The sequence below is a fragment of the Anneissia japonica genome, unplaced genomic scaffold (genome assembly GCF_011630105.1).
Source record: "Anneissia japonica isolate Jap-2015-1 unplaced genomic scaffold, ASM1163010v1 scaffold1889_len2455224_cov183, whole genome shotgun sequence".
Taxonomy (NCBI): Eukaryota; Metazoa; Echinodermata; class Crinoidea; order Comatulida; family Comatulidae; genus Anneissia; species Anneissia japonica.
The window spans coordinates 1,255,882-1,271,000 of record NW_022752980.1 but is presented as its reverse complement, the minus strand read 5'-3'; the positions used below and the strand labels follow the sequence as shown (position 1 = coordinate 1,271,000).

At 35.3% G+C, this 15,119-nt stretch overlaps 1 protein-coding gene across 1 annotated transcript in view; it reads right to left on the bottom strand.

Annotated features, from left to right (window-relative positions):
• The window catches only part of LOC117122514 (mucin-17-like), an 18,322-nt gene extending 5,361 nt beyond the window's left edge, over positions 1-12,961 (bottom strand). Inside the window, exons 1-19 of the mRNA XM_033268101.1 lie at positions 12,786-12,961; positions 11,667-11,762; positions 10,347-10,428; positions 10,033-10,162; positions 8,918-9,089; positions 8,187-8,385; positions 7,642-7,815; positions 7,187-7,289; positions 6,706-6,796; positions 6,181-6,307; positions 5,673-5,793; positions 5,052-5,169; positions 4,439-4,727; positions 4,037-4,282; positions 3,543-3,791; positions 3,166-3,272; positions 2,563-2,839; positions 2,153-2,398; positions 1,685-1,907 (exon numbers count right to left, since the gene is read on the bottom strand). Of these exons, the coding sequence (XP_033123992.1) occupies positions 1,685-1,907; positions 2,153-2,398; positions 2,563-2,839; positions 3,166-3,272; positions 3,543-3,791; positions 4,037-4,282; positions 4,439-4,727; positions 5,052-5,169; positions 5,673-5,793; positions 6,181-6,307; positions 6,706-6,796; positions 7,187-7,289; positions 7,642-7,815; positions 8,187-8,385; positions 8,918-9,089; positions 10,033-10,162; positions 10,347-10,428; positions 11,667-11,762; positions 12,786-12,916 (3,181 nt within the window). The 5' untranslated portion in view covers positions 12,917-12,961. The remainder of the gene's footprint in view (positions 1-1,684; positions 1,908-2,152; positions 2,399-2,562; positions 2,840-3,165; positions 3,273-3,542; positions 3,792-4,036; positions 4,283-4,438; positions 4,728-5,051; positions 5,170-5,672; positions 5,794-6,180; positions 6,308-6,705; positions 6,797-7,186; positions 7,290-7,641; positions 7,816-8,186; positions 8,386-8,917; positions 9,090-10,032; positions 10,163-10,346; positions 10,429-11,666; positions 11,763-12,785) is intronic.
• Positions 12,962-15,119: the final 2,158 nt, after the last annotated feature.

Sequence of the window (15,119 nt, the reverse complement as noted above, 5' to 3'; positions counted from 1 at the left end):
GGGTGTGGATGTGAGGACCATTTAAAGGGATTTAAGAGCAAATATTCTACACCAGATATTTAAAAAACGTGTCAACTTATCTGAACGAAAGTTTCGTGAAAATTTAACCAAGTTACAAGGAAGAAATGATTAAGTGTTGGTGACGATCCAAATTTGGGTGTGAACTTGAGGGTTATTTAAATTTATAAGGTCATGTGTCTTTCTTGTGTTCAAAATATCTCAAAAACAGCTGCACAGATCTTAAATGGAAGTTGGTGACGATCCGGGTGTGAATTTGAGGGCCACTAAAATCCTAAGGTCCCAGCATAAATATCTCTAAATATAATCAATGGTTCTAAATGACACTACCCAGAATATTTTGTCATTTTTCGATGAAGAAATGTTTTAATTTTGGTGACCATCCGGAGTAGGGTGTGGATATGAGGACCATTCAAACAAAACGTCCCAGACCAGATATTTCAGAAACTGATTTAAATGAAACATTCGTGAAAGATTAACCAAGTTACAACAAAAAAATTATGAAGTGTTGGTGATGATCCAAATTCGGCTGTGCATTTGAGGGCCATTAGTTCCCAGACCTATATCTCTAAAATGAATCAATGGATCAAAATGACACTTTCCAGAATTGTTTGTCTTATTTTAATGAAAAGATGTTTACATTTTAGTCATGCTCCTAAGTAGGGTGTGGATATGAGGACCATTTAAAGAATTGGTTTACCGTATACGGTAGGCAGATAACAATATCTGTGTGATGAGTATTTAAATAAATGCAATTACAGTTTATCTGTACAGTGTTTTATATGTACTAACTTCAGTTTTTAGGAACTGATTGAGAATATTTTTAATACATTTTTATATTTAAACGTGTGACACTAAGAACCATTGACTATTTGCATAATATTTCCATTTCAAACACAAATACTTGGCATGTATTTTTTTTTGTCAACCATAAAAGTGTTTAACTGAAGAAGTAAGGAAGCGGCAGGTATACCACTAATACAATAAAAGGGCTAGGCATTTCCGGTTTACCGGTTAGTGTATTCTTTGAAGTATGCGGTGGTTGGAAAGTAAGTGGTTTGCCACATTCTTTTACAGTTTCAGTAGTTGAAAATAAAATGTTTCAATTGCTTGGATTCCTTGTTCAAGACGTAACATGTGAATTTTGGTGAAATCATTTCGGAATACAAAATCTGAAAATGGCAACTCCAAAAAAAATTCTCCAAAAACTTATACTAAATGTGGAAACAGTGCCCCTCTTTGAAATAAAAGTGTTTGGGCAAGTTACTGGGTGTTTTTGAAGAGAAGTGGAGCAAAGTAATTTGGGGTGGTGGTGGTGGTGGTTGAAGTAAATTAGGAACATATTTTGGGAGATGTATGTAATAGAAAGGGATTTGCGCTGGGCGGAGATATGCTCTCTACTGAGTGCTCTTGTTATCAATGTAGCTTATTGGTTATAAGCTTAAACATAACTTTTGAGTTAAAATGATCAATCTAGGTATAAGTCCACCTGAGTAAATAATTGGGATATCATATTACCCAACTTTATCTTATCCTTACTGCAGGTACAATATTGTCCACTGGTAAAAACTCCCCCACAAAATTCTATATTTAAGTGGTGGGCCTACACATAAAAAATTACAGTATTTATCTTTAATTACTATTAATGATAATGACAACAACTTACCATCAAACAGCTTTTTTGTAGGCATTTGTGAACTCTTTGATGTTGAAACCCTCTCTTCACCATTTTCCTTGGCAGTTTTTCTCTCTGGAGTTCGATTAAGTTTGTCTCTCGTCGTAAAAGCAGTTTGATGTAATGCAGCAAGAGGATCATCTAAGGCAAGTGGCTGTGAGTTTGGAGAGGGTGTGTTCCCATCCACAAAGGATCCAGCCACAGCATCTGCAATCTAAAGAAAATGCAATACTTTAACAATCAACTGCTAATGGTATCATGTCTAGCAGTAAATCATTCAAATCTTCTAAAACAAAAAAAACATAAACAAAACAAAACAAAACATGAATAAAAATGCAGAAAATAAGGTCACAACATGAGTTAAAAGCAAGTCCTTAATCAATGAATGTTACATTAAAATAGATTTGGTGCTTTTGTCAAAAATTATCCTCACTACTTGTAAAATTATACATTCAGTACCTGATCAGCAAGAAGCGTATGAGCTGCAGTAGTTACTTTAGCAGTCGACTTAGGTTTATTGATGGAACTCACAGCTGGTGTGCGAGTGTCACTGACAGCTGGGGTGCCAAGGTCCTTGACTGCTGGGGTGCCAATGTCACTGACTGCCAATGTGTTGATATCTCTGAGTGCTGATGTGTCACTACCATTGGCTGTGGTTGTGGCTTTTACAGCAGAACTTGGTTTGTGGTGGTGATTTCTTTTAGGCTAAAAATAAAACAGGATTGGTAATATTATTCATGATTCAAGAAAATAGGACAGATACTTGCTATTAGCAATACTTGGCCCATAAAAAAAAATCAAAATAAAGGTGATTCATATAATAAATAAAATAAAATAAAGTCTTATAAAAAATATGACAGTCGATGTACCTTGAATTTCTTCTTGGTGTCAGTTTTCTTTACATCTCTTCTTTCCTTGACATGATCTTTGACATGATCTTTGTTAGCTTTATCCTCCACAGTTTGGTTTCCTATTTGGTGATGGATATAGCTGCCATTTGATGCCTTCTTGGTTGTTTTAGGGTGCCTGAGGGGTGCACATGATGGGGTTGAGGTGTATTGGCTTCTAGATGGTGCAGACTTGATTCTTTTCCTGTCTTCTACTACATCACTTCCAACAGTTGTTGTTGGTCTTGGTAGTTTAGATCTTTGAAATAAAAAAATATTACTATAATTAATTAAAATCTGCATAAAAATGGAAGCATTAGAAATCAATTAAATCAGTTTCAGTTATAAAGGTGGCAGAAACTTGGGTGGGGCAAGGGACTCTCGCTACTCCAGAAGAAGCCAAGAAAAAAATCGGTAAAATTCCAGCGCTCAAATCCATCCCCTTGGTTCAAAGGTCCTGAAAACCTTGCGTCATAGATTTCCATTTCCAACTAATACAAGCCCACCTAAAAAATCCTGTATCCACCACTGTAGATAAATAATAAAGGGAACAAGACAATGTTGAAATAAATAACAGGAGCTTACCCCATATCTTTCAGGTTTCTATTAGTGCTGACCGGTGTTCCTTGGGCTATTGCGGTCCGACGCAGTGCAGCTTTGTCGATGACACTTCTAAGGAGGGAGGCTGCCTCCTGTCTCTTATACACATCTTATGCTCTCTACTGAGTGCTCTTGTTATCAATGTAGCTTATTGGTTATAAGCTTAAACATAACTTTTGAGTTAAAATGATCAATCTAGGTATAAGTCCACCTGAGTAAATAATTGGGATATCATATCACCCAACTTTATCTTATCCTTACTGCAGGTACAATATTGTCCACTGGTAAAAACTCCCCCACAAAATTCTATATTTAAGTGGTGGGCCTACACATAAAAAATTACAGTATTTATCTTTAATTACTATTAATGATAATGACAACAACTTACCATCAAACAGCTTTTTTGTAGGCATTTGTGAACTCTTTGATGTTGAAACCCTCTCTTCACCATTTTCCTTGGCAGTTTTTCTCTCTGGAGTTCGATTAAGTTTGTCTCTCGTCGTAAAAGCAGTTTGATGTAATGCAGCAAGAGGATCATCTAAGGCAAGTGGCTGTGAGTTTGGAGAGGGTGTGTTCCCATCCACAAAGGATCCAGCCACAGCATCTGCAATCTAAAGAAAATGCAATACTTTAACAATCAACTGCTAATGGTATCATGTCTAGCAGTAAATCATTCAAATCTTCTAAAACAAAAAAAACATAAACAAAACAAAACAAAACATGAATAAAAATGCAGAAAATAAGGTCACAACATGAGTTAAAAGCAAGTCCTTAATCAATGAATGTTACATTAAAATAGATTTGGTGCTTTTGTCAAAAATTATCCTCACTACTTGTAAAAGTATACATTCAGTACCTGATCAGCAAGAAGCGTATGAGCTGCAGTAGTTACTTTAGCAGTCGACTTAGGTTTATTGATGGAACTCACAGCTGGTGTGCGAGTGTCACTGACAGCTGGGGTACCAAGGTCCTTGACTGCTGGGGTGCCAATGTCACTGACTGTCAATGTGTTGATATCTCTGAGTGCTGATGTGTCACTACCATTGGCTGTGGTTGTGGCTTTTACAGCAGAACTTGGTTTGTGGTGGTGATTTCTTTTAGGCTAAAAATAAAACAGGATTGGTAATATTATTCATGATTCAAGAAAATAGGACAGATACTTGCTATTAGCAATACTTGGCCCATAAAAAAAAATCAAAATAAAGGTGATTCATATAATAAATAAAAAGTCTTATAAAAAATATGACAGTCGATGTACCTTGAATTTCTTCTTGGTGTCAGTTTTCTTTACATCTCTTCTTTCCTTGACATGAACTTTGACATGATCTTTGACATGATCTTTGTTAGCTTTATCCTCCACAGTTTGGTTTCCTATTTGGTGATGGATATAGCTGCCATTTGATGCCTTCTTGGTTGTTTTAGGGTGCCTGAGGGGTTCACATGATGGAGTTGAGGTGTATTGGCTTCTAGATGGTGCAGACTTGATTCTTTTCCTGTCTTCTACTACATCACTTCCAACAGTTGTTGTTGGTCTTGGTAGTTTAGATCTTTGAAATAAAAAAATATTACTATAATTAATTAAAATCTGCATAAAAATGGAAGCATTAGAAATCAATTAAATCAGTTTCAGTTATAAAGGTGGCAGAAACTTGGGTGGGGCAAGGGACTCTCGCTACTCCAGAAGAAACCAAGAAAAATCGGTAAAATTCCAGCGCTCAAATCCATCCCCTTGGTTCAAAGGTCCTGAAAACCTTGCGTCATAGATTTCCATTTCCAACTAATGCAAGCCCACCTAAAAAATCCTGTATCCGCCACTGTAGATAAATAATAAAGGGAACAAGACAATGTTGAAATAAATAACAGGAGCTTACCCCATATCTTTCAGGTTTCTATTAGTGCTGACCGGTGTTCCTTGGGCTATTGCGGTCCGACGCAGTGCAGCTTTGTCGATGACACTTCTAAGGAGGGAGGCTGCCTCTGGTGTGTCCACTACAAAATGAGATGTTTAGTAACATTAATAAAACACTCCCTTTGTTTCATTTAATTTATTTCATCAAAGTTAAGAACAACAATCACAGTGAAAATACAGAGATGAAAAAGAAATACCTCACCATAAAAAAATGAATAAATATAGTAAATAATAACATTTATATATTATATCTTTGTATAAATATTTTAAAATGACTGGTAATTAATTTTAATGATTTTCCAAGGACAGGATAGGTAAATCAGTAAAATTGAATTGTTTCAGTCTGTAAATTCATCATGTTAGTATGACTGCATTAGTGTCTCCATGCATTCAGCTGGCCATGAATAATACCAAAAGCTGTGAAATAAAATTTTATGTGTTAAGGAAGGTCATTCAACCAGACCTCCAGAAGTGGCTTCTTCCAACTTGGACTCCATGATAATGTAAAGCATGTACAGATTTCTTAAAAAACGTTACACCTATAACAATTTTAAATTATCTTGAACCAAACAATTGATCTTACTAATATCCGGTGACTTCTGCAAAGGTTTGCCTGTGATTTCCTGTGGTGTACCGCCTCTCATATTTGTGTCTGGTTGAAACGATACCGGTGGTGTTGATGGCAGAAGGGTAAGATCATGAGACTGAAAAAATGTCAATAATTATTGTTTTGTATTTATCAGCCAATCCAGACAGCAGGTTAACCCTAGCACAATTAGTTAATTTGATTAAAAATATTTAAAGTAAGTTTTATTGCTATTGCAAGAAACAATGTGAGCTAATAGTGAGTTAATACTCTACATTATGTGAGTGGTTTACTAGGAGAAGCCAACATAAATTTCCATTAAATAGTAACTCTTCATTAGCTTAAATCCACATTAGTGTTATCTCATCCCTATTTTCTAAATAATGACAAAATTCAATGCATAATAACAACATTACCCAGATACATATAATGTGGATGTTGAAAGCTCAAAATAGACTTTGTAGTCCCTGCAGTGGATTGGCAATTGATATGATGAAATACAAACCTTATTTCTAGAGGAACTTAAGGAGTCTGTTTGTCTTAATGTACTGTCACCCTGAAGTTCTAATTCTTCCTTCAGCATTGCTATAGACTCCTTAAGTTGCGGTAGTAGCTCATTGGATAGAGTTGACCTGCATATAACAAAACCTTATCATTTCATTCAATAAAAGGTCAAATTGATTCCATTAAAACAATAATTTTGCGATTGGACATTAAATATAATAATATTGATAACAACAATAGCAACCAACTTTATTTATTGTTTACTGTTGTATGAATTGCTTCAGGGAGGCAAATGTTCTTATAACTACAATGGCGATTCAGATTTTGCAACCCACAGAAAGTGACAATAGCAAGTGAATAAACAACAATAATACTAATTAAAACAAGTATATTTAAGATCTATCTGCATTGTAAAGGATGCATTTGAAATAATTATTTTGGTGTAAAACTGTATTAGCAAATAAAATTTAGAGGAGTAATTCATATATTTAAAAAAAATGAATTCTTTATGTGTTTACTGACTTACCTGAGGGTCTGTGTATTTGCCAAGTGTGTGTGTTGGTTGTGCACCTGTGTGACTACAGCTGGGGCAAGCTCTCCAAAATCAGGCAGAGAAACTTAAGAGAAAAATAAAAATTGATTATTAAAATACTGTGGTAAACATTTAGAAATTAACTACCTGCTCAACTAGGAAACTACCTGTTTAACTTTCAATTGATCATTCAAATGGAGGAAATAAGTCAACAAGTTATAATGAAATACATATTAAAACATTTAATCTTCAAGTTAGTTATCAGCAAAATTAATGATCTTAATTTTCCATTTTTAAGGCCATATGCTAACAATCATTAGGCCCTCAAAATTGAAAATGCATTATATACACCCATAAAATGAAGTAATTTAAATAGTAAACTGACTATGACAAACAGGACCAGGAATATGCTCTTGTTCAACACACGCAAGTGTCGACATGCATTTAAAATAAATCCATGAACATTTCTAATCACCTTGGTTAAGCTGCTCTAGGTATAAGTGAAGTGAGAGGTTCCACAAGTGGATAAGAGTCAGTAGGTTTAGCTTTCCGCCTTCATAAGTGTTAGCCAGATTCCGCTGCAGAAAAAAAGGAATTTTAAAGTTATATAACACGAAGGCATACATGTCCTCATAATCTAACTAATGGTTTCAGGTACTCATAGGAGCAGCTGGCGCAAAGGTTCAGGCTCAAAGTCAGGGTTTTCCTTAGGTCCTTGAGCAAGGCACTTTATTCTCATTGCCTGCCTCCCTCCAACCTGAAATGTAAGTGGGTACCTGGTAGGGTTAGAATGCCAATGCACTGAATAGCTACTGTGATGTTATTTATAGAATAAAAATAGTAAAGGTACAGCTGTAGTATCGTTTAAATATTTCACAAGCACAAACCTAATACATTTTCTTAAATATTATACTATATTTATACACCTACCCTCTGAAGTTCTTTTTCACAGTCCCTAAGTAACAGTTCAGGAATATGTACATTGATATCGTTAGCATCCAATTTGAACCGATTTGCAGCACCCTCTACGACTGACTGCAAAACATCACGTTCTGGTTTCTGGGTAGTGTGGAGGTTGTCAACAGCTTTCCACAGTTCTCGAATCTACATTAAATTAAACAAGATGGTCATAGCTTGGTTAACCTTGTTTAATTGCTGGGTTCTTATTTTCCTTTGATATGGTATAAGACCAATGGCTTATATGTTTATCAGAAGGATGATGTGCTATTGTAAGTTATAATTCAGCTAAAAAAAAGTGCAGCAATAGAATGGAAAATGGGACAGACCTAATGTTTCTCACTGGAGGATAACTACTAGTTTAGCAAATTGTCATTTGCAGCTTTCTTTTAGGTATCAAACACTGGTCTCTAAGTTAATAGTGAAATCTAGATTCAGACGGTATATTTTTAAATAAAAATCACTTTGTAATGAACTATAAAATCAAAAACCATCATTCTTCGAATCAAACATGTCACCTTGTGAACTTTCTTGGTTCTTCGAATTGCTTGAATCTCTGGTTCCCCTTCAAAACATTCTCCAGACTGGTGACGTCTCACTGGGGGTGGGCTCCCTCGAGCTTTTGCCAAATGATTTGCCTTGTCGTACTGATCTTGTAATTTTTGTTCTAATCCACGTATGGACTTGCTTAATGTACGGTGCTCTTTTGTCAACTCCCTAAGAGTAAGTAATCAATGCTTCATGATACATATGAGAAATGTGTAACATTTCCAAGGTTTGATATATTGGAAGCTTGACCTTTCAATGAACAGATTAAGTGCAAAAAAAAAGAAGCTTAAATAGTGATTAAATTCACTTTCAACAAGCCTAAACCCTAAACTTCTTAAAATTGTATTGAGTGTTTCAATTGCAATATGTGTGTGTTTTCAATATAACCTATTACTTACCTTGCCTTTAATGCAATTGTTGTTTTTTAAAGGTTACTGTATATGTCACACACTGATCTTGTATTATTTTAATTGTTTATTTTTCTCCTTATTTAGAGTCTTGTCCCTTTATATACTAATAATAACAGTAAGTAATTTACTGAAGTTGCATATCGTTCAAAATCACACTAATGGAAATTATTAAACGAAGCTTAGATTAATGCATGAAAAAAAATGATGGAGAGCTCACAGTTTGAGGTACAGTACAATGATGACTTCTTGATTGACTTATAATTATGAGTATTGTACAATTGAATACTTACGCTGCATACTGAGTCCATTGGTCTTGCATGGCCGTTGTCTCCTGTAACTGCTGAAGAAATCGTTTACGATGACGAATAGCTGATGCCCCCACCGTCTTCGCCATCACGCTACCAAGATGTATAGACGATGGCACCAACCGAGGACGCTGTAACAAATCACGACTCTTTAAACCTGAAATATGAGAAGGAATGATAGACAATATCATGATAAATATGTACAAACTAGGGAATGGAAATTTTTAATATTCTCAAATGATTTCATCTAATAAAGGTATGTTCATATTTAATGTATACAGTATTATCTCTATATAAATGCAGGGTTGTTGTAGCTGAAGAAAACTAAGGGTGGATGATAGAAATTTTGATTTGGGTGCATAACATTGGTAAACTCTAATTATAAGAGTAGATTTTAAGGATGGAAAAGTGGGCTAATAAGTGTTTGTGGAGGGTATTGAAATTAGCTTTAGACTGGGTGGAAAACTTCAATGCTGTGTGGTCTTGCCCACCATAACTGCATCCCTGTTAATGGATAAAATATGTACCAAACTAAGTTTCTCTTTATCTATATCAGTATTTCACTTTGATTGTGGAGCTGTAGTTTGGTGGTCAAAATGCTTCCCTCATAATTCCAAGGTCCTTGGTTCAATCTGGGCAAAGATCTCAAGATTTTTCAAACAACCAAAAATAATGTTCTTCTAAAACCGTATAAATCTATTTGATCATAGATTATAATTGGTCTTAATTGATCACTTTCATTCCCTAAGCCTCATGAAAGTGCTTGGATGTATAGAAAATCGAACTGTGTCCTAAATAATTCTGTAGCCCTCCAGTCACCAAGTCATGGAATTGTTTATAGACCAAGATTAGATCTCCCCCCTTAAAATCCTCATAAACAAAAGTATATAGCATTAGCAGTGAGGGTCCCAAGGAAGTGCTGAACTCTCCACTAACCAAGCCCCATACAGTAGTCTTCATTATACAGTGTCCTAAATGATCTGCATACTTGTAACTCCTCATAAACAAATTTAGTTCTAGAAAATCTTGGGTGTCAAATGATCTGGTTTGCTGGCTGGTTTACACACGTTAAATTATAATGATTAAAAAAAAACACTCACCGTGTGATGATTTTGCCACTACAGTAAGAACATGAGCAGATAGATGAAGCAGAAGATTGTAAAACTTGTCTCCAGAGGGTGACATTAATAATGAGGGTGCTATCCTTGGAAGATAAGCTTCACCACTATCCTATAAATTGTATTGAAAGACATTTAAGTTGGACTTGTTAATGAAGCAAATACCTTTAAAAGTCCAGCTCTGGTCTACAATCTCATAACATACTTAGGCAGACTTGGATCTAACCATGTTGGGCATTTTGTATTTGTTCTCAGTTTAGGAACACTATTTCTGCTAATTTTGTGTCAATACTTACCTTTGTAATCTCAGTAAGCCAATTAGTAACTGCTCTTCGAAACAACTGCTCTTGTTTTTTGTCACATACTGGATAGCACACTCTAAAACATAAAAATATGGCAATCATAAAATTGGAAAACATAATGGTGTCAATATCATTACATACTTGGTTAACTACAATCACGCTACCACCAGCAGCTTTTGGTGATGCAGATTGGTCGATAGAATCGGGGAGCCTTTCTGATTGCGCTGGGGACTGTTGAACGATTGCACTGAAAACACTGTAGCGACAGTGTAGCGATTTTAAGGAAACCAAGGTTTACAAGCTGAAAAGTACAGAATACATACAATGCTGCTGGAAGTTTAGGATTCAGTATAAATTTCTTAAAATAAACTTTTTGCAAATATTAAAAGAAGAAAAAATATTAAAAGTGGGAGAGTCCATCTACATCTGCACATTGCTTTCTGAAGAAAGAGGCATAAGATTTAATAGAACATCAGAAATGAAACTGCAAAACTATAGATCAGGTTCAATGGCATGCCTAAAACCAGTTAAACACCAAAGTTCAGTACCAATACAGTATGCACATTGTTTGAGTCTGCTAGTACAAACACAATGTACTGTAACAGACACTGCAACCTCCGGAAATTACACAAATCAATCGTGATGTTGGTAGTCTATGAGTGAGATACTTACCTGGATAACCGACTAATTGCCATTGTTCCCAAAATGGAACACCCCTTCGAAAAAAATGAAATAGTCCGACCCAAGGCGCCATGTGCGAACCGTCTCCCTAACAAACGTCCTCATTTCCCTTTCCAGAGCCGCCGCAAACTTAGTCGGGGGCCAACGCACACAAATCTCGCAAGGCTCAGCCTTGCTGCACGAGCGACACAACGGGCACTCCGAGTGCCGGTCGAGCTTAACACTCGGTTTGGGCCCCCACACGCCGAGCACAAAGACTTGCGAGCGGACATGCTGATCGAGACTACAATAAAAAGGATATCTTGTCAACCACAAGTTGAAAATAAATCCAAGGCACAAAAGAAATTCAAGGCAAAAATAAATCCAAAGAGACACAGAATTGCTTGAAAAGTCCTAGTTTTCAAAGGCTAGATGTATCTGACTTCGAACAACGTCGAAAAGGGAATGAGGACGTTTGTTAGGGAGACGGTTTGCACATGGCGCCTTGGGTCGGACTGTTCCATTTTTTTTTCGAAGGGGTGTTCCGTTTTGGGAACAATGGCAATTAGTCGGTTATCCAGGTAAGTATTCACGAAATAGACTAACATTGTCGCCTGCAGTCTCGCAAGGTGAACATGAAAAAAACAAACAAACCTGAATCGTTCTTTAGCCAAGGCTGGGTTGAGTCGTGTCAACAGGAAATACATGACAACCTCAAATGCTTTCTTGTTTGGCATGGCAAACATGTCCCTGCAAAGCAATCGCAACATCATTTATTATCAACGAAAAGCAGTCCTTACATTAGTCAATCTTGTAGCCATACAAACACTAAATAAATTATAGTATTCATGTACCCATGACAACAAACATCATCATACAATATACAAGTCATTCATGTTCCCATAACAACTACTGAACCTTATACAATATTCATTACTCATGTACCCAAGACAACAAACATAGTATAAGACAATAATGTAGCCATGACAACAAATAATATAATTAATCATAACCATAATTTACGGAGTCAATCATGTGGCCATAACAACAAACATCATAATAGATACAGTATTAGTAATTCAGGTAGCCATGACAATGACTATCATATTGTACCTTGGCAATAAACATCATCATGTACCAACAGACAATGTAACAACATAACATAGTAGAATTCATGTAGCCCCGGTAACATATCTTATTTGTGTAGCAGTGACAGCACTACTGTATACCTACAACTATACAGTACATCATTTATGTTGCCATGAGAACAAGCATATGTACCTTAGTATTATTTTAAACCATTATGTAAGGGACTAATGGCATAAAGCTAATTTAGGGAGTCAAATTACAGTAGTTTATATACAGTAGCCTCTTCCACTGGTGATCCCATTTGTTATACCAAATATTATTGAGTTGTTTTGTGTAAATAAACATTGAACATTCATATTACATCATAATAGCTTTATTTAACAATGTACCATAACATCATTATTGTATTCAATATATTAAAATAGTTACTCATGACAAACAATCATCATCATGTATTAATGGAATAAATAAAGGTAAATTAAGATTAGCCTATTATTTGTTGATTTGGATTATATTATGAAAATAATAAAAATAAAAATATGATAATTACAATACCATAAATGACTGAGTTAAGGGACTGTAGTGTGCAGCATATAAAACTGATAAAGCTTCAGTGCAACATCGACATTGTACCACATAAAAACTGATAATTTTTATGTGAATTTGGGAGCATTTTACACTTACTTTGTGAATGGAATAGAATACTTGGCTTCCATAGCACCAGGTTCGAATCCTAGAAGAAGTATGTTGCTAAAGAAAATACTCCTTTGACCCAATCGATCACTACCCCTTCCATCAACCTTTGTCTTGTTCATTTTTCATTCAAATGTACTAAATAACAATGTTGTTGAAGAAAAAAAAAATTTAATTTTTGAAAATGCTGAATTAAAGGTTATGACATTTTTATTAATATTCACAAGACTAGCACATAGTAACTTTCCACAAAAAAAACCCAACATGTAAATATATATTTTAGGCATATTTTTCTTCTTTAAAACAAGACTCATTTTGCATAAATATAATTAATTGCTACTTTGTTGAGAAAGAATGATTTTACAGTGTACAAGTAATATTAGTAATAGTAATTATCAATCCACTCTTTGAAATTACTCATACATGATGACAAGAGGGTCAACAGAATCAGTCTACTCATTGTTAACTACTGTTAGGTTTGCTTATTAGTAGTACTAGGAAGGAGTAACCCTGCTGCTGGGGGTTGGAACAACTTAGACTAGGAGGACAGGAGAGAATGCTGCAGTTCTAATCTCATCTGAAAGCGGACACATTACGGTAGAAAAAGGTAAGATAAGCCTAGATAGTGAGCAATTGTAAGCAATTGACTGTGCACATATTTGTCATCTGAACTAAAATCTATATAAATTAAAAGAATATATATATATATATAGGCCTAGGCCTATATAAACTTAAATCAAACTTGGTTAAATAAATGGACAGTCCACAAAACGTCTTGAAAGAGAATTATGTGTCTTCACTATTCAGATGGCCTATGTAGATAGGCCCTAGATTGTCTCCAAATAAAATTTAAGATATTGATGCTCATTAAATTATCATAACAACTTATAAAATAACTTCCTGGCCTACTTCAATACTACTGAAGCATCAGAAGTCTGACCAGACTGTATAGTAAGGCGCGGAAGGGAATATATCCTCCGAGAAAAAATTTGGCCTAGAAATCTGTCCGCGCATTTCAGAAAATAAGGCCGATTTCTGTGCAAATTTTTGTTAAAAATTAGGCCTTGACCAAATCTTAAAGCCCTTATCCCAGCAAAATTTCACTAATAAAGATATTTTTTAAAAAAATGCATATGCATTACTCTAATTATTATAAACAAAGGAAAAATATTGGCATAAATTTTAGTTTTACGTAAAAGAATAAAAAAACACCTGGAATGCTCTCGCTTTATGTATACTTTATAGTCAATAAAGTGCGCCCTCTCTAATGAAATTAGTTTTTGTACTTCGCATCTTGCACACTGTGGTCGATTGAGTAGGCCTGAGATACGTTTGTTTAATTGTCAAAATCTCGGTCAGAATAGTTTTTTTAACAGATTTGAAATAATTCCTATGAAATATTATATTTCACAAGTGTCAATACTAGCAACGGAAAATATCATGTCGGCCGTTTTTATGTGCGATAACAGAACCTAAATCGAGGTTAGGCTAGGCGTAGCCTAGCAGTGCTGGATAGGCATATTTCTTCACAGACCTATTACAAAATCAAACATTAAAAATTCATCCGCATTTATTTTTTGTGTGGAACACAGAAAACCAAATTTCAGTCTTACATCTTACATATTTTTCATGTCTAGGAATGTCTAGCAATTTCGTAATATATTTATAAATCTTTATAACATAGGCCTATACAAAAATCAGATTTTTCTTAACAACTAAAATTTTGTCAGCAATGGGTCATAATTAGGCCTAGACCAGGCTATATAACCATTGGCAATTATGATTCTGCGCACCTATTTTCTAGCGATTTTCCGTGCAAATTTCAGCTGATTTTTTAGATATCCTCCGCACAATTAAAGTATGTAACAGTATAGAAGTCTGAAATACCTGTAGCCTAGCCTAGTTTTAGGCTATCATCATGCCGAATGGCAGTGATTGGGGTGGGGGGAGGGGTCCTACTAAAAAACGCCCGGGGCGCCCGGAGACGCCCGGGGAGCCCGGAGCGCCTGGATGGACGGCATGTAAGTAATAAACGGCTGTGATACGGCCAGAGAAATACTAGGCCTAGGCAGGAGAACAGCAGGAGCCTAGCTAGGAGGACCGGAGATATTAATTTGTTATTAAAGAAGACTGCAAATATTGAATCGGTTAATATTTAGCTAGGCCTAGGCCCCTAATATCTTGATCAAAATATTCATTTTCTTTTATTTTTTCAGGAACCCAAAGGCAGAAATCCTACTGTAGTAGGATATAGGTATAGGATATAGGTATATATATATATTTATTTATTTATTCATTCACATGTGTCACATGTGCTGTGTATAT